The sequence below is a fragment of the Chionomys nivalis genome, chromosome 6, assembly GCF_950005125.1.
Source record: "Chionomys nivalis chromosome 6, mChiNiv1.1, whole genome shotgun sequence".
NCBI lineage: Eukaryota > Metazoa > Chordata > Mammalia > Rodentia > Cricetidae > Chionomys > Chionomys nivalis.
The window spans coordinates 66,270,914-66,288,649 of NC_080091.1; the positions used below are offsets into that span (position 1 = coordinate 66,270,914).

Consider the following 17,736-nt stretch of genomic DNA (forward strand, 5'->3'; position numbering starts at 1 on the left):
GATTTATTTATTTATTATGTATACAGTGTTCTGCCTACATGCATGCTGGCAGGCCAGAAGAGGGCACCGTAGATCCACTGTAGGTGGTTGTAAGCCACCAAGTGGTGGCTGGGAATTGAACTCTGGACCTCTGGAGGGGCAGGCAGTGCTCTTAAACACTGAGCCATCTCTCCAGCCCCCAGCTGTAGCATTTCTTGACAGAAACTCTCTTCTGCTTCCATGGGCACACTGGCTTCTCTTTTCAGCTCCTTCTCTGGGTGCTGCTGTCAAGGACCCTTGTCTCAAGGTACAGAGTTGGAATTACAGTGATGATTAAGTCGTCAAGTTAGTGCTGAGATAAACATTTAGAGGGTGTGGGATCCGGTCACTTAGTTAGGCCTTCCTTGCGTTTCTCTCAAGCTGATACACAGGGTGGGGAAAAATCAACAACTATCCAGGTACCTGACCCACTCAAGATAACTTCCTTCTGGTTGGTTCTCTTTCCTTTTCCTTCATCTTGGCTTGCACGCCAGAGGCTGAGATCTCGATTGCTGAGATACACAGAGCCGCTTGCTTTGACCTGAGCTGTCTCACTTTGATTTGCTCCTTTTCTGAGACATCGTATCCCTCTTTCATTTCTTAGAGCATTGTTAGTTGGCTTTAGGTGGGCTTGGGATTTCTGCCATACTCATGGGTTTGTCCTTTGGAGAGTATGACCTGCTCAGATCATAATGTATCTTTTGGAAGGTGAAAGACAAGAAGGAGGGCTAAGGGGAGGGGAAGGTAAGAGGTGGAGGGATGGAGGGGAAACGCAACACTTTTTCTGTTGCTTCCTGTGCAGTTAGTTCATAATGGAAAAGAATTTCATTCACTGGAGACTAGGGGAATGGCGCAGTAAAGAGTGGTCTCACAAGCATGAGGACCTCAGTTTGGTTCCCAGAACCCATGTCAAAGCTGGGAATGACCAGCTAAGGCAGAGATAGGCAGATGCCTGGGGCTCCCTGGCCAGTTTAGCCTACTTGGGTAATGCAGCCCGGTGAGTGACCATGTCTCTGAATAAAGTGGATGTGTACCTGAGGAACAGCACCCACGGGTGCATGTGTACCCATACACACATGCCCTGCACATGTATAGGTATGTATACTCACAAAGAACACGCACTACACATGAATTTGCAGCCACGGGAAAGGACACAGTTCATTTTTTATCAATGATTGAATTCTGTGCATAAAGTCTGGTTTAGCATTTTCCACTCTGTTAAAGGTGTGCCACGCCATCACCGGGGTGAGATCTGGAAATTTCTAGCTGAGCAGTTTCTCCTTCGACATCCACTTCCCAGTAAACAGCAACCAAAGGATGTGCCCTACAAAGAACTCTTGAAGAAACTGACCTCCCAGCAGCACGCCATTCTCATTGACCTCGGTGAGTCTGCCCTCCCCCTGGAGACAAGAGAGGATGTTCCACACTTGAGAAATCTGGAGAGGTGGCCAGGTCGTTTAGTGATCTGCAATTGAGTGCTGAGACTTCATTTCAAAACCCTACAGTGGTCACAGACATCCTCTGAGAGGGCATAAGCATCTCCCTTTTTGCATGGTGACTGGCTTGTTCTGCTTGGCATGTTCTGGGGCATGGAGAAGGGTAAGTGGTCATTAAGGATGTAGAGACATAATTCTGCTTTAGTTCAGTAATTCATATTTCCAGCGATGGTTTGCAGCCCACTGAAGAAGCATCTTGGGAAACACCCTGGTTTGGTTTAGTTACAGGAGAAACACACTAGTTTGGTTTAGTTACAGGAGAAACACACTAGTTTGGTTTAGTTTCAGAGAAACACACTGGCTTGGTTTAGTTTTGGGAGCATCCCCTGGACTGTGGCGTGCATCAGAAAAGCTGTAGAAAGCTGTGTGTTTGCAGTTTCATCTTGGAAAGTGGACAGTGCCTTATTTCTGGAATAGCTTTTAAAACACAAGAAGGAAGCAGTGTGCTGGATGTCTTTGCAGTTGCCATGGGGAAGACCTCACTGACTTAGAATGGAATTACGTTGAACAAGAGATGCTCTGACTGCTGGGCAGCTGGGTGCTCTCTCCACCCTCTCACAAGGTCTGTCTCTGCTGCAGGGTGCTGGCTCCATGGCTGCAGCTCATTTACTGCTGGTGGAGCATGCGGTCCTGCTTCCAGAGTGCCAGTTCTGGGTGCCGAGGCCGTCTCTGCACCCCCCCCCTCCCCCCAGGTCCCTGTCTTTGCTCAGGGCACTCAGTGGCCCCGTTCAATGGGTACTTCCCTTGCTGCAGCCACAATGGAGAAGGTGGGCTGGGTCAGGCAGGAGACGGTTTCAAACCATACACTTCATGCTTCCATACAATCTTCAGGCTACTCTGTAGTGCTGGCTTTATATGTCATCGTTCACATTATACACAGATGAGTGCACAGAGAGGTCCTATAACCTGGATAAATAAATATTCCAATAAGCAGTGTGACATGAGAACTTTGTTCCCTCCTGACCCCTGGTTCTGCTCGGTAGGACTCAGCCATCCATGGCTGCACGTGGGCTGTATGACAGTACACTCTCAACCCAAGGACAGTGCCCCACACGTAGTAGGCACTTGTATCTTTCTACCATGTTAGTTGGGAGGCACTCTCATACACCTCCCTCCTCCTCTCTGGGAACCTGACCCTCTGTCCTCAGAAATGAGGAAAGTGACATTGAGCAATCAAGTCACATGGTCGTCAGAGCAGAGGTACTGGACCTGCCCCCTATCATTCTGCCATCCCTAAGACTGCCAAGCCCAGCAGGCTCCATGTTGCCAAGGAGATGCTAGGCATGACAGGCCTCCAATCAAAGCCCATCTGGTACGGTGACCCTGAGGGTGGATGGCTGTTTATATGTTGGCAGGTAAAAAATAGAAACAGTGACATCATGTTCCCATCATGTGACATGAGCTGAAGTGGGGGTAGGAGTGTGACAGGGAGTGTGCATATCACCTCTCTCCTGCCTTACCCCCTCCTCCATAGCTTGGGAGGAGGAGAGGAAATGGGGGCAAGACTTCCCTCCCTGTTCTGCATTTTGTTCCATTGACTCCTGTCTGCCTGGCCCTCACTCTTCCTGGGCATGGTCAGCCCTCTGCCTCAGACTGCTTGAATGTCACCACTTTCCTGCAGAAAGAGCATGAAGTCCAGCTTGGCCACACGTCCCCGCCCCCACCCCACCAGCCAGGCCTCACCCTAGGAAGTAGTGTTTGTCTGAGCCCAAGCTCCGTGGCCTCTCCCCTAGAAAACAGCCTGATTCACATCCTCCCTGCCCCTGCTCGGCCCACCCTCTCCCTTCTGCTCCCAAGGCCAGCTACACCCAGCCCCCACTGTGTTGACCCTTCTCTTTCCTCACCTCTGGCCCAGTGCTTGCCTGGTCTCCACTTTGGATGGCCTCCAGACCTCCTCCCAAGGGTCTAAAGAACCTCTATTTGCAGTAATCCGTGTCCTAAGTTACCTCCACCGGGCTCCTAGTGATCCAGGGATTCTGCCAGCATTAGCTCTTGTCCCTGTGTGAACCAGAAATCCTGGTTGCTGGCCCAGACCCAGAATTGGAGCGGGTGCTCTTCTTCAGGGCTCTGGCTCTGCTGTGAGTTGACATCAAGTAGGCTTGGCCCAGAAGGTCTCCAGCTCTGGCCACTGTCCTGACCAGCGGGACACGCCAGAGCTCAGCTCACCCCACCAGCTCTTGTTGAGCCCACGCTGTGTACTTTATATGTACAGTGGCAGTCTCTGGGCCCAGGGAAAGTGTGTGCTATAGAGTGACGTCACAGTCTATTTCCTTCAAAGTGGCTTTCCTATACTGGCCGGAGGAAAAAGCATCACTGATGGGAAGTATTTGGCTTTTCATGAGTTTGTTTTCCTGTCTCTTGCTTTATTTTATGAAACCGGGTTTTTTGCTTAAACAGCTTTTTGCAAGATATGTTCCTTCAAGGAGTAAGAATAGTCAACCTTACAGTTTAGTCGTGTTCTCTAGTTTATAAAGTGTGATTTCAGATGTGGCCTGACTTCACCTCTGCATGGCCTGCTGTGGACTGCGCAGTTAGTTTACTGTGGAAGCAAGAGCTGGGGCAGGCTCTGTGCAGAGTCCTTCGTCTTTGTGCCTCATGGCCTGATTTCCTAGCTCTGCTTACTGCTTCCTTATGTGTCGCCTGGCCTTTCCTTCAGCACAGACCACAGCCAGCCCGGAGAAAGCTGCCAGGCTTAGCAGGTGTCACCCTGGCTCCAGCTCCATCTTCTGGCCTGACCTCCTGATGACAATAACCTTTCTCCTCAGCTCTGTGACTCTCCATCTTGGGTGGATAACATGGACTGCCAACACCCTGCCTTGTGTCTGGGGCTCCTGTTCACTTCTGGCTGTTGATGGGGGTTCCAAACATCTTCCCTGGTACCCATCCTGCATGTCAGCAATTATCTGTCTCTACCAGTGACTCTGCGTAGCCTCTCCTGTGATGGGGGTGAGACGAGAGACAGGGGCTTGGTAGAAAGAACACAACCCAGTCCAGAGACACAGAAACACCATTGAGTTGGAGCGGGAGTTGGAACTGCCCCTCCCTTCTCTGTATCAAGTCCTTGCAGTCTTGTTACCATATATGAAATGACTCCGTGAGGGTCCCATGAGTCTCTCGTTGGGTTCCAGTTCTTTGCTCTTCTTTTCTTGAGTCGGGATCTCACTGTGTGGTCCAAACCCCAAGTCCCCCTGCCTACATTTCTGTTGCCTCAATTGCAGGTGTGCCGCCATTTCTGATCTCAGAAACGATGGGCTTCTTAGAGACGCTTCCCCTGTGAAACCCAGGCATGGCAGGGTTGCCTGTGCTGGCAAGGAGAGGCAGAGCACGTCCATCAGAGCCACTCGGGCGCAGGGTCAGGCTAGGTACTGTCATGGGCTTTCTTTCCGCTTAGTGTGTTTTAACCAGAGGCTTCAAACCTGAGGCAGAATTTTCGCTGCTTTTTTAGAATTCATAAAAGATGAGCAGGTCTTTATTGCTAACTGAGGGGTACAGTAAAACAGGTGAAAAACCTTGATGGCAAAAGACAGAAATATGCCTAGAATTTGTTCCGCAGCCACACTAGCCTGTGTGTCCAGCCTGAGACTGGACTCTCTTCTGTGGAAATCAGTTAAACATCACAGTTCTGGAAGGTAATAAATTCCTGCTCCAACAGTGCTATGAATTATTCAGAAGAGTGTGTGCTTCTGATATTATCGAGATTTCAACATGAACTCACTTTGTTTGGTCATTCTAAATATGCCCTGGGTGACTGTTAGTGTCAGCTGTCAACCCCACAGAATCTGAAGTCACCTGGGAGACTGGCCTCTGGGCAGGGTGGTTATCTTGATTATGGCTAAGCGATGTGGGAAGATCTGTCTGTCTAAATTGTGAGGGAGGACATTCGCTGGGCAGGGCATTCTGGACTGTGTGGAGCAGAAGACAGCTCAACACTACCGCGGATGCACTCCCTGCTCTTTTCTGACTTCGGATGTAATGTGGCCAGCTACTTTCAATGCCTGCCGCCCTGACTTCCCTGAGCTGCAAACTCAGATAAATCCTCTCTCTCAAGCTGCTGTGTCAGAGTGTGCTATCGCAGCAGCGGAGGTAATGGCGGCAAGCAGTGAACCAGCCTGTCACCTCGCGGCAAGGAAGCAGTGTGAACGATAAATGAGTAAAGCGGAGTACGATGTCCTTCCTTTGCCGCACCCTTCCAGTCAGCCGATGGTCTCCAGAAACTTCTCGGTTTCCCAATGCCTCAAAAGACCTCTGGGGTTTAGTGTTCAGTGACAAGACTCCCACTGTATCTAGTAGGTGGTGGGTTGGCGCAGGTGCTCACATGCAGAGCCCCGCAAGCTAGTCCCAGGAATCATGCTAACTCCAGTGCCTCTGGACACTTGGGCACTTAGGACAGAGCGCACAGGTGCCGGCAGCTGCAGTTACAAAGGATCTTCTTGGGCACCTAGATGCGCCGTGCACTGTAGGAAGCTCATTGAAGTGGGAGGGCACACAGAGCCCAAATCTGATGTTCTGCTCTATCACTTTCCACCTATGCCTTTGACACAGGGCCTCTCTGAACCTGGGCTACGCTGGTGGTGGCCAGCAAGCCCTCCTGACTCCACCCACCCGCAGTGCTGGAATTACAGGCATGCTTGTGACCACATTCGCTACTTATGTGGATTCTGGGGGTTTGAGCTCTGTTTTCTGTATTAATGCAGCAAGTGCTGTTACCCACCGAGTCATCTCCCTAGTCCAAGAGTTTCTTTGTGCCCATATGACAGTTTCCAACTATCTTTTTTTTTTTTTTTTTTGGTCTATGAAGGTAGCCTGCATCTCCTTTAGCAGAAATTGAAGGGACCCGCAGTTCTCTACCAAGTCTCATGGTAAATTATAATGTGTACTTTACTAAAGAAGAAGGTCTTATTCCGGTGGGTTTGTGCAAGGATGCCTCAGTTTCTTACTCTCCTCTGGCAGGGTCTTCTAGAGCCAGTGATATGCCTAGGGGTTATTGTGCCAGGCTCGTTGCGGGAGAGACTTGGCCCTGGACTTTCATTTTATTATTCCCAAAGTGTGCCAAACAGCGCACAGCCGCTGCTGGTTTACCTGTGGTCAGCAGCTTTGAGTGAGAAGTGAGGCCCATCGGACCACCAATGCCCCGGGTATACATCCCACAAGGTCCGGGGGCTGTGTCTGTGAGGTGACTAACCGAAGACCTGATGAGGGATGCGGTGTGTCTCCCTCTCCTCCCTGGGGCTGCCACACTAACACTGGCTTCACAGGAGTGGCTTGCCCAGGAAACGTTTTTAACCCAGATGGTCCCTTCTCTTCGCAGTACCCGGCCTTCCCCCTTTCTGGATTTGCAGCCAGGAAGACAGATCAGCTGTGTTCGCCTGGGACAAGGGTTTCTTAACTTGGGAGGTCAGGATTCCTTTCTCTTTCAAATTGAGTAGCCCAACAAGCTTTGGCTTATATGGAAAATGTGTTAATATTTATTGCATTAGAAATCGAAACTGACACAGTTAAAAAAGCTTGTTTTTGTTTTAAAAGCTAGCTCATTGTACAATGATAAACAACTGTCTTCCGAAAGAAAATCAGTGATGGTTTATGACATTGTGTTATAGTTTTAAAACAACTTTCATAGCTTACTTAATAGGACCAACTTGATTATCATGTTACCTTCATTTAGTCTACTCTGGTTATATTCTTTGAGAAAAACAAAGAAAAGGCCGACTTTATATGGATCTGAAGTTGAAAACAGAAAGATGGCCCTCACAAACTCTAAACAGGCTTCACAGACTCCCAGGATCCTCTGGCTGAAAGCGAGAAAGAAGCACAGGGCTAAAAGAATGGCAGATAGTGGGGTGGTGAGGTGGCTCGGCTTGCCTCCACGCCTGACAAACCAGGTTTGGTACCAGAACCCACGAGGTTGGAAGAGAGAACTGACTTCTCCAACTTGTCCTCTGGCTGTCACATGTGAGATGTACATACCTTTGACTTACCCAATAAGTAAGTAAATAAACATCTTTTTAAATAGGGAAGAGGGGTATTATGCTGGCTGGCTTGTCTGAGGGTGTGCTTCAGTCTGCCTGTGAGCCGGTGAGGGAACTGAGTGAGAAGGGAGAAGGGCGAATGCTGCCTGCTTCTGATAACCCAAGGAAAGCAATACTCTTGGCCTATTCAGTACAGAAGCCGAAAGTGACTGTGGAGTTCTTGAAATGTGATGAGCTCAAATTAAGGTGTGCTGTCATTCACAAGAACCACTGGAATTGAGTGCCATATGAAAAGAGAAGGCAAAATGCCTTGATGTTTTCATATTGGTTACATATTGAGATGATAATATTGTATATGTTTAATTAAACAAAACAGCTTATTCAAAATAATTCTACCTGTGCTTAGAAAAGTATTGTGTTTGTGTATGATGTATATGTGTGACTAGATGTGCCATGGTACATGTGTGGAGATCTGAGGACAGTTTTGTCATGTCAGCTCTCTCCACCCATGCATGGGTTCTTTAGGTCACCCAGCTTACATACAGGTGCCTTTACCCGTTGAGCCATCTTGTTGGCCCTACCTGTAACTTTAATATGGCAGCTAGGCAGTGTTAAATTCTCATTATAGCTTGCAGCATAGCCATATGCGGCCATCACTCAGGGCTTAACAAAAGTAATTGCCTGTTCTGCTCATGTGCACACCTTCAGTGGGGTCCACAGTGGAACAAGGTCTTGGAGACCCTGGGAATCTCTCTCCCAGGCCTCACAGGCCTAAAGGGCTTATCTGGGAGTAGGAAATGAGTGTGCTCATTCAGACTGATGGAGGGGAGTGTTTGTTTTGTGTGCACTGCTTACTTCTCCTGAGCAGTAGGGTGACTGCGCAGAATATTTGGGGAATGTGTTGGAGGAAGAGGTGGCAGAGACAGGAAGGGAACAGGGATTGAAAAGCAGGAACCTGTGGCTGTCTTCTGGAAACCCAGGTTCAGCCACGTTTCATCAAGATGAAGTAGATGCTTTCTAGAGAAGCTGAGGACAAACCTGTGCCTCTGTCCTCCTGCCCTGATGCTGATGCTCAAAAACTCTGGCTAGCAGTTGCTGCGGCCCAAGTGACCAACCAGGCATGGATCTCACCTGTGTCCACCCTGGTCCTGTGCCCCTCTGTAACTTTTTAATGTGGCGCTTTCTAGTCACTGTTCCTTAGAAATCCTCTCCTCCGTCTATCACCAGGATGTCACAAGAGAATTTCACAGGTATCAGCAGGAAAAGACTCCTGAATGAAACAAGGCAAAAAAAAAAGTTCTTTTTAAAACTTACTTTATACTTTAAACTTATTTATGACAGCTTTACCTATTTGTGCACATACTTGTGACGTAGCACACATGTTGACTGGAGGACAACTTGTAGAGTTAGTTTTCTTCTCCTGCCATGTGTGTACCTGGAGATCACAATCCAGCTGCCAGCTTGATGACAAGCCCCACCGAGCCCTCTCACAGGCCCATGTCTTTTTATTTTGGTATCAACTTCGTGGAAATAGTCATGATTTTTCGTTTTTTCTTTCTTTTTTTTTTTTTTTTTTTAAAAAAAACTATCTAGTTATTTGTGTGTATGTGTGTCCGTAGAGGTCAGAGGAGGGGAGGGTATTGGATGGGTTTCCTGGAACTGGAGCCACAAGAGGTTGGAAGTGCTGTGTGGGTGCTGGTACTGGGAATCAAACCTGGGTCTTCTGAAACAGCACCCAATGCTCGTAACCACTAAACCATCTCTCTAGCCCCATGATTTTAAGACCTGTTTTATCCCCTGTTCAGAAGGTCACTGTTTTGTGTAAAGGAAAACACCTACTATCCCTTGGCCTGTCTGAGATCTCAGCCTCTGGTTTAAAAGTGTAGAAGAATCCCATGGTGAGACCCACTTGTGGGCAGAACTCATGGTCTGGAAAAGCTTGTGGCAAAGAGCTGTTGTTGTAATAAGAGCGGCGGGGCTGCGTCCCCGACACCTGGCCGCCCGCATGGCTTATGCCCCAAAATAATTACACGGAAACTGTATTCTTTTAATCACTGCCTGGCCCATTAGTTCCAGCCTCTTATTGGTTAGCTCTTACATATTGATCTAACCCATTTCTAATATTCTGTGTAGCCCACGAGCTGGCTTACCAGGAAAGATCTTAACCTGCGTCTCTCTGGAGTGGGAGAATCATGGTGACTCTCTGACTCGGCTTCTTTCTCCCAGCATTCTGTCTGTTCACTCCACCCACCTAAGGGTTGGCCTATGAAATGGGCGTAGGCAGTTTCTTTATTAATTAACCAATGAAAGCAACAGATAAATACAAGACCCACCTCCATCATTTCCCCGGCAGACGCAATAAAGCTCCGACCCAGGATGGACGTAGGCTAAAATCTTCCCGGTAAGCACACCTTGGGGTGCTACACACATGAATAAAAATGGGCCAAGCAGTGTTTAAAAGAATACAATGCTTGTGTTGTTATTTCGGGTATAAAGCTAACCATGCGGGAGCCGGGCTGTGGGAAGAGGCCCGCGGCTCCCTCAACAATCTGTCCCGGTGTGTGAATGACAAGGGGCTGGGTTGACGTCTGGAAAGAGCCGTGCTCTTAAGAAGTAGGGCTCTGTTGTCGGGACTAGCGGCTTGTTCTTGTTTCAATCCAAATGTGATCGAGACACAAATATTCACCAGATAAAAGGTAATTATACCTAAACCACCACTCACTGGACACGGTGGTGCACACCTCTAATCCCAGTGCCTGGGAGGGAGGGGATGGGCTACTCTCTGAGAGTTAAAGTCTAGCCTGGTCTACACAGCAAACAACTTCTAGGCCAGCCAGAACTGTGAACTGGAACCCAGTCTCAAAAGCAAACAAACTAAATACAACAACAGAGCTATCAAACTTACCATTTATTGTTGCAGATGTTATATTAGGACCTACTGCCAGCTGACCACGTTCACAGGGCAGAGGTGGTGCTGAGGACACAGACGTTAGCACCCTTGCCTTCAGCATGCTGCTTCTCTGGTTCCGTAGGCCCTGTGTATGCTATACCTGACCTGTGTTCTTTTCCCAGGCCGAACATTTCCAACGCACCCGTACTTCTCTGCCCAGCTCGGAGCAGGTCAGCTGTCCCTTTACAACATCCTGAAGGCCTATTCACTTCTGGACCAGGAAGTAGGATACTGCCAAGGCCTCAGCTTTGTGGCAGGCATTTTGCTGCTTCATATGAGTGAGGAGGAGGCATTCAAGATGCTCAAGTTCCTGATGTTTGACATGGGGCTGCGGAAACAGTACCGGCCAGACATGATCATTTTACAGGTACCAGGCCTCCCTGTGCTGTAAATAAAGAGATGCTGGAGATGTGCATCCTTCCCCTTGGGCGGATCTAGGTTCTTCTCCACTGATGGCCGCCGCTGACTCACTGTGTGTTAGGCATTCATCTGTGTGCTTCCCATAATGGCTCTCCGGATGATGCTATTAGTTGGGTCAGCTTGTAGACAGGAATATGAAGTTGGCCCAGGGCACTCAGCTAGCCAGTGGCAGAAGTGGAATTTAAATCCAGGTCTGTCTGGCTCTAGGACCTTAACTCCTATTCCTTCCCTTCCTAGCAATGTTACTGGTGTCCCAAGCCTGTGATCTGCTCTATCCTCTGCCTGGGATCCTCTCTCCATCCCCACTGCCTGTCGCCCAGGGTTCAGCTGCACTACCACATACTGTACCACAGAAGCTCTTCCTGCCTGTACTGACCCTGTGTCCCCTCATCCTAGACATGCCATTTCATACTGTCTCGTCCCATGCCTTCAGGACAAGACATTTCCTGCCATAAATCACCTTAGCCGCTTACTTCCTACCGTCTGGTGTTCTGATTTCCTTAGCGAGAGGAAAAGATTGTGTCGAGTTGTGCACTAGTTTCCAGCAGTGCCTGGAATGGAATAGAAGCCCTGTCAGTGAATGAACAAGTATATCCAAAGAAAACCAAGCCCCAGTTTTAGGAGGCTAAGGCAGGAGAATCCAAAGTTGTAAGCTGTCCTGGCCTGTACACATGAGTTTAGTCTGAGCTACATAATGAGGCCCAGTCTCAAAAACAAACAAAATGTCTAGGGACGTAGCTCAGCAGTTGAGCGTTTTGCTAACGCATGGTGAAGTTCTGGGTTCTAGCCCCAGCTTCCAGGCCGGGAGGGAGGAAAGGAAGGAAGGAGAGAAACCGACACAGCTGTGTGTCTGGCTTGACAGGCACTATACTTGTTGTTTTCCAGAAGCGGAGAAAGCTCTGGGCCCTGATCTGGAGGTGTCCCTAAGCACTGCTTAACTGTCGGGAGGCCTGTTCATTTGTGCATTTCCCAGGAGGATTCTTTAACTTGAGGCTTTAAAATGTACTGTCAGAACTGAGGGCTTGGTTTGAAAACACCAGTATGTGTTACTGAAAGTCCATTCGACTCTCGCTGGAGTTGTGAACCCTGTGAACATGAACCTCACAAAGGCAAGCCCTGCCACTGTCTTATGTGTGGCAGCTGTCACCAGAGTGGAGTGGCTCAGCTTTACGGCACTTAGCCTACTTTACAGGCTTTTTCCTGCTTTTCATTCAGAAGCTTGGAGGGTGCCCAGGAAAACTTATGATCTAAGTTGTATTTCAGTTTTCCCAGTTATGGACGTACATATCCACCCCAGTGCCTCATGTCAGATTCCGGCCTTCTCTGAGTTATTTTGTCTTTGGGCTCTAGTCTGCTTGAGGTCCTGTGTGAGCCACAGGCTACACGGAACGGGGTAGGCTTCCTACCAGAGCTGCAACATTCTCTGAAGAAGTGGCCTTTGACCCCAGAGTGGAACTTTAGCTTGAAGTTTTTGTTTTTCTTTTTGTTCATCTTAAGCATTTCTTGTTTTAAGTTGCTCAGAATCTGTGTTTCTTTGTTAATAAACCTAAGAAATTGGTTTGCTGGAGTGATTCTGGGAGTCCAGAGGGAACTGGCTGTTGAGCGCGGACAGTGGATTTATGCTCTGGAACCATAATAAAGGTGATGTTGGTTTGCTGCTACCTAGATGGAATTTTATGTTTCAAATTCCCCTTGATTGGAGTTTTTCTAAGAATGTGCATTTGTAAGGGAATTTGTATGATGCTTTTACAGGCAGGCATCTAGGGCCTCTTAGCCAAGGAACACAAGGGGACAAAGAAGGAAGTGGAAGCTGACCCAACGTTATCGCTCTGGGGCTCTTCCACTGACCTCATGTGAGCCTGTTCCCAAGAGCTCCAGGGATGCATTAGTCACTGAAGTCAGTGGATACCCTAAGCCAAGTAGAAGAGAAGCAGGACAGAAAGTTCCCTCCCACCCTGTGAGATGATGAGTAGTAAGTCCATACATGTGGTAGGTACGTAGTTGTCAGCCCTGTGGATGTGTGTTCCTGCAGATCCAGATGTACCAGCTGTCACGGCTCCTCCATGATTACCACAGAGACCTCTACAACCACCTGGAAGAGCAGGAGATTGGCCCCAGCCTCTACGCGGCTCCCTGGTTTCTCACGGTGTTCGCCTCACAGTTCCCACTCGGCTTTGTCGCCAGGGTCTTTGGTGAGCTTCCTCCATGTGTCTGCCAGCCAGCATTCTCCTGTCAGTGAGCAGCTTGTATTGTCAGCCTGTGGTCGTTGTTGGTTGTGTGACTGTCTAGTCAGGTTTGGTTGCCTAGGAGTCCTTATCTTGTGAGCAGGTCAGACCCTGTTCTACACAGTCCCGCCCATTAGTCACCTCTTTTACTTTGAAGCACGTGTAATCTCATAATTTCAAAGATTTCTTTTCAGAACCAAAGAGGATGTGTGTGTGTGTGTGCGCACGTGCGCACACGTAGCATGCTCATACATGTGGCAGCGAGAGGTTGGTAACCTTCCGTTATCCCTCCCCACATTATTTTTGAGACAAGGTGTCTCATTGAAGCCTCAGAGAATCTCCTATCTCTCCCTCTCCAGAGCTGGGATTTGCCCCATGATGCCCCGTTTTGTGGGCATTAGGGTTCCAAACCCAGTCCCTCATGCTTGCATGGCTAGTACTTATATCTCTCCAGCCCCTCGGAGAGCGTCTTGAGGGACTGTTCAGAAGCATTGCATTGCGTGTACACTGCTATACATATGCTTTGAATAGACATCTTAAGATTCTACATCCTAAAAGTACGAAACTAGCTTTTTGGTTTTTAAATTTATTTTTATTTGTGTATGTGTGTGTGCCTGTGTGAGTAGATGTGTGTGTGTGTGAATTTCCATGAGGCCAGAAGAGGGTAACCTATCCTTTGAAAGTGTAGCTACAGGTAATCTGAAGGGCCTGACGTGGATGCTCAGAGTTGAACTTGGGTCCTCTGGAAGAAGAACAGCAAGCTCTCCCCACCACTGAGCTGTCTCTCCTTCCCTTAACGCTGGTCTTTGAGGCTAAGTGGGTGTTGGTTTCCTCTCCCCTCACCTCCCAGCAGAATGCTGAACTGTTTATTACCTTTATTTCCTTCTGTCTGTCCACAAGAACCTTTGGAGACTTTCCCTCTGTGACAGGGATCTGTATCCGTAAAACAACTCCTTTCTGCGTAACTCTTTTGACTTATTTTCTAGCGTTCAGGGTTGGGAGGGAAGGTGGATCACTAAAGTCAGATGGGTAGTAAAAGCTGTCTTACAGTTTGGCCAGCTGTGAGATTTCACGGCATTCAGACCATACGTAAAGAATAAAAGCCTCAGAACTGGGCGCTTGCTACACTGACAGAAGGATCCCAGGATGCATCTCTAGCTGTGGGCCTCAGTCTTTCTTGCCAATACTTTCTGAGCTTTAGTTTCCTATAAATTGGAATGGGGTGGGGGTGCCCCGCTTCACCCACCCTTTCTCTCTCGCTCCTTTAGCTGTGCGGGTTGTGTGAGGACTAGAGCTGAGCAGGAGGTGGGGAGAATTTGTTGGTAGTGTGGAGACAACTGAGAAGTTGAATTCCAGGGTCTGTGGGAGAAACTCTGCCAAGGGGGCTGAACTGACCACAGACTCAGCTACAGGGGATGAGTGAGGCACTCCTGCCCAGGGCCAAACTGGAGCCGCCACCTACAGAGAAAGAGTTCCGGTCCCTAGGAGAGCCAAGTGAGGCTGCTTAGGCTGGTGAAGGGCAGGAAAAACAAGCAGCCTCCTCCCTGGAGAGGAGAGCCTTTCTGCTGCAGGATAATTTGGCGCTCCGTGCAACACGTTCTCGTGACTTAAAGTCTAATAATAAAAGCTGAAGCCAGTTCAGACAGGATGTTTTTCTCTGAAGGAGTGATGAGTCTTAGAGTTTTATATACAGTGTGTCTAAAGATGCCAATGTCTGCAAAATTCCTGGGTCCCACAGCTCCCCGCTGTACTAGTGAGTTCCTGGCTGGCTCACATCTCAGTGGTCCAGCTCAGCCGTTGGTCCCACTGAAAAGGTAGCGTTCTCACGGCCATTTCCGTTTATAGCGGTGGGGACCAAGCCCGTTGAGCTCCATACGGATCAGTAGTTAAGCTGCATAGTTTCTGCCGTTCAGGCTCTTGGGCCTTTCTGGCCTGGGACCTCTTCCCATTTTAAGCCTTTAAACCTGGATAAATCTTAAAGCAATGAGCCTTTGTTGATATTCTCTCTTTTATACCTGAGTTGAAGGTTTCCAGTTTGCAAGGTCAGCAAGATGACTCAGCAACTAAGGGTTTTTGTCACACAACATGATGACATGGGTTGAGTCCCCAGAGCCCACGTGGAGGAAGGAGAAACCTGACTCCTGCAAGTTGTCTCTGGCTTTCCCATGAGTAGTGCCATGGCACACACGTACAAATACATTAAATAAACAAATGGAAAGAGATTCCCAGCGTGCACCAGCATAGCTCCCATATTAATTAATAGGCCACCTCCAAAAAAAGGACATCCTGTGACCTCATGGTGCTCATACTGAGGTAGATGTGGCCCTCTGTCCTAGACCCCATGGTCTGGATGATTTTAGTCTGAGTGGAGCATGGACCTTGAAACACTAGCTCTTGCTCCAAGATTAAAAGCACATGCTGCTCCTGCAGAGGGCCGGACTTCAGCTCCCAGCTGTTAGGAATATTTTCTAACACGAGCTCTCTGCCGACCCAAAATAATCCCAATCAGACCAAATTAAAAGATAGCCAGGTTTAATTGGACTCCCGCGGGGAACCTGAAAGCCGCCAACACAGGACCACTGGAGGAAAGAGGGAAAAACACGTGTTTATTTGGGGGGGGGGGCAGTTTAAATAGCCTGAGGGAGTAGTCTTGACATTTCCTGGGAAGAGGTCAAGATTCAAGGGGCACAGGGGTGGGGCCTCCAAAGATGGAGGCTGGAGACCCGGTGTTTACACCTGCACCCTCCTCAAGCAGCTCACAGCCACCCATAGTTCTGGCTCCAGCGGGTCTGACACCCTCTTCTGGCCTCACAAGCACCTGCACACACAGGCACATAAATATAAAGTAAAATACATCTGTTTTTTTTTTTTTTTTTTTTTGGTTTTTCGAGACAGGGTTTCTCTGTGGCTTTGGAGCCTGTCCTGGAACTAGCTCTGTAGACCAGGCTGGTCTCGAACTCACAGAGATCCACCTGCCTCTGCCTCCCGAGTGCTGGGATTAAAGGCGTGCGCCACCATCGCCCGGCCCTGTTTTTTTAAAAAGGAAGGAAAGAAATGCCTCTTCACCTTCTGATCACATCTGCCTTTGGGAGAAATAGGAGCTGGCTTTCCTGCTAGAGGAGGCAGCTGCAGGGTCTGGCTCTGCATCCTTCTATAGAATGCCCTGCTGAGGAGATAAAAGTGGGGCATAAAACTGAGGGCTTGACATAAGGCACAGAAGCCTTAGGGTGAGAAGAGTAGGAAATGGGAGTTTTCCTATGGCCAGGGAACCGTCGGCTCTGCAGTATGACATAGTAGCAACAGTGTGCCCTGGCAAAATCTGCCTGAACGGTGATTGTCACATTCGTGTTAGGATTGCACAGGATTGCAACCTCCTAGGAGAACGTTAGGAGAGGGTGGGGCTGTCCTGGACAGCAATCATGTGGCTGGGAGAGAGATTCCAAATGAGGTCACCAAAGGAAATCGCACTTGCAGATCATGGGCTTGTAAACAGAGGTCCCAGGTGTGATGGGGCACAGAGCCCGAGCTGTGGGAATGTCTTCAAAGGGAAAGTCGTTATTTGTGTTCTTCTCAGCAAGTCCTGTGCTCTGCAGTGAGGTCAGCTGAACTTAAGGCACCCTCTATTTCCTGCCTGTTTCTGAATGGCTCGAAAATGCAGCGAAGGAAGGGAAGGGGGAAGTGGGCAGCTGTGCCCCAGCTCAGCTGCAGCTTGGCAGGACCTCCACCCACCCAGTGGTCACTGCCTGCAGGGGCTTTCCAAGGACAATTACTGTTGTTGACTATTTTAGTTCCCAAATGCAGAGGTGTGAGCATGGGAAGGTGACCAGAATAGAAATAGTTGGGCTGGCATAGAGGGGCTGTGTTGTAGGTAACTTTTTTTCAGTTACTTACAAATTAGGCTTAAAGTTTTTCAGAGTACATAAAACTTTTATCATTTTGATTGTCCTTTTACAAAACGTTTATGTTTAAAATACATCTTGTAAGAGCTGGAGAGATGGCTCAGCAGTAAAGAGAGCTTACTGCTTTCCAGAGGCCTTGAGTTCAGTTCCCAGCACCCATATCAGGCAGCTCACAGCCACCTGTAACTCCGGCTCCCATGGATCTGTTGCCCTCTTCTGGCTGGCATGTGTGTGTGTGTGCATACACACACACATACACACAAATTAATAAAAATAAGTCCTATAGCGCTATTCTCCATCTTGTCATTTCCTAGCATGGTGAGGTTTATATGTAGGTGTGTTCCACAAGCTAGGCATGTCACAGATTCTCCAGTGACACAGCCTTGGTATGGATATACTTCCTCTAAGCCACGCCAATCTTGAAGTTATTGTCTGAGCCTCAACAACCAACCCTGAGGAGGAAGCAGGTCATCCCATAGCTAGGGCCAGACTGAGCCCTGAGCAGGTGTGGCGTTTTCAGTAGCTAAGGGCTCCCCATGTGGTCAGCAGTCTCAGACTGCACTTGGTGCCCTCATTTTCCAGCACAGACCATCCCAGTTGGCACCAACTCCAGTCGTGTGGCCGGGGACACAGTAAACGTTTCAGATATCTTGAGGACTAGCCTGCTGAGTAAGCTTACAGATCAGCACCCCCTCACCTGTGCCTTGTCCAGATGCTGCCCTGACTCAGTTTCTCACCTTTCCAGCGGTGTCCAGCCTTGTT

General features: G+C 48.8%; 1 protein-coding gene across 4 annotated transcripts in view; it reads left to right on the top strand.

The window, feature by feature from the left end:
* The window catches only part of Tbc1d1 (TBC1 domain family member 1), a 182,934-nt gene that overhangs the window by 150,384 nt on the left and 14,814 nt on the right, over positions 1-17,736 (top strand). For all 4 annotated transcript variants that reach the window (XM_057771450.1, XM_057771451.1, XM_057771452.1 and 1 more), the window contains 3 exons: positions 1,243-1,401; positions 10,553-10,797; positions 12,883-13,042. In XM_057771450.1, the coding sequence (XP_057627433.1) occupies positions 1,243-1,401; positions 10,553-10,797; positions 12,883-13,042 (564 nt within the window). The remainder of the gene's footprint in view (positions 1-1,242; positions 1,402-10,552; positions 10,798-12,882; positions 13,043-17,736) is intronic.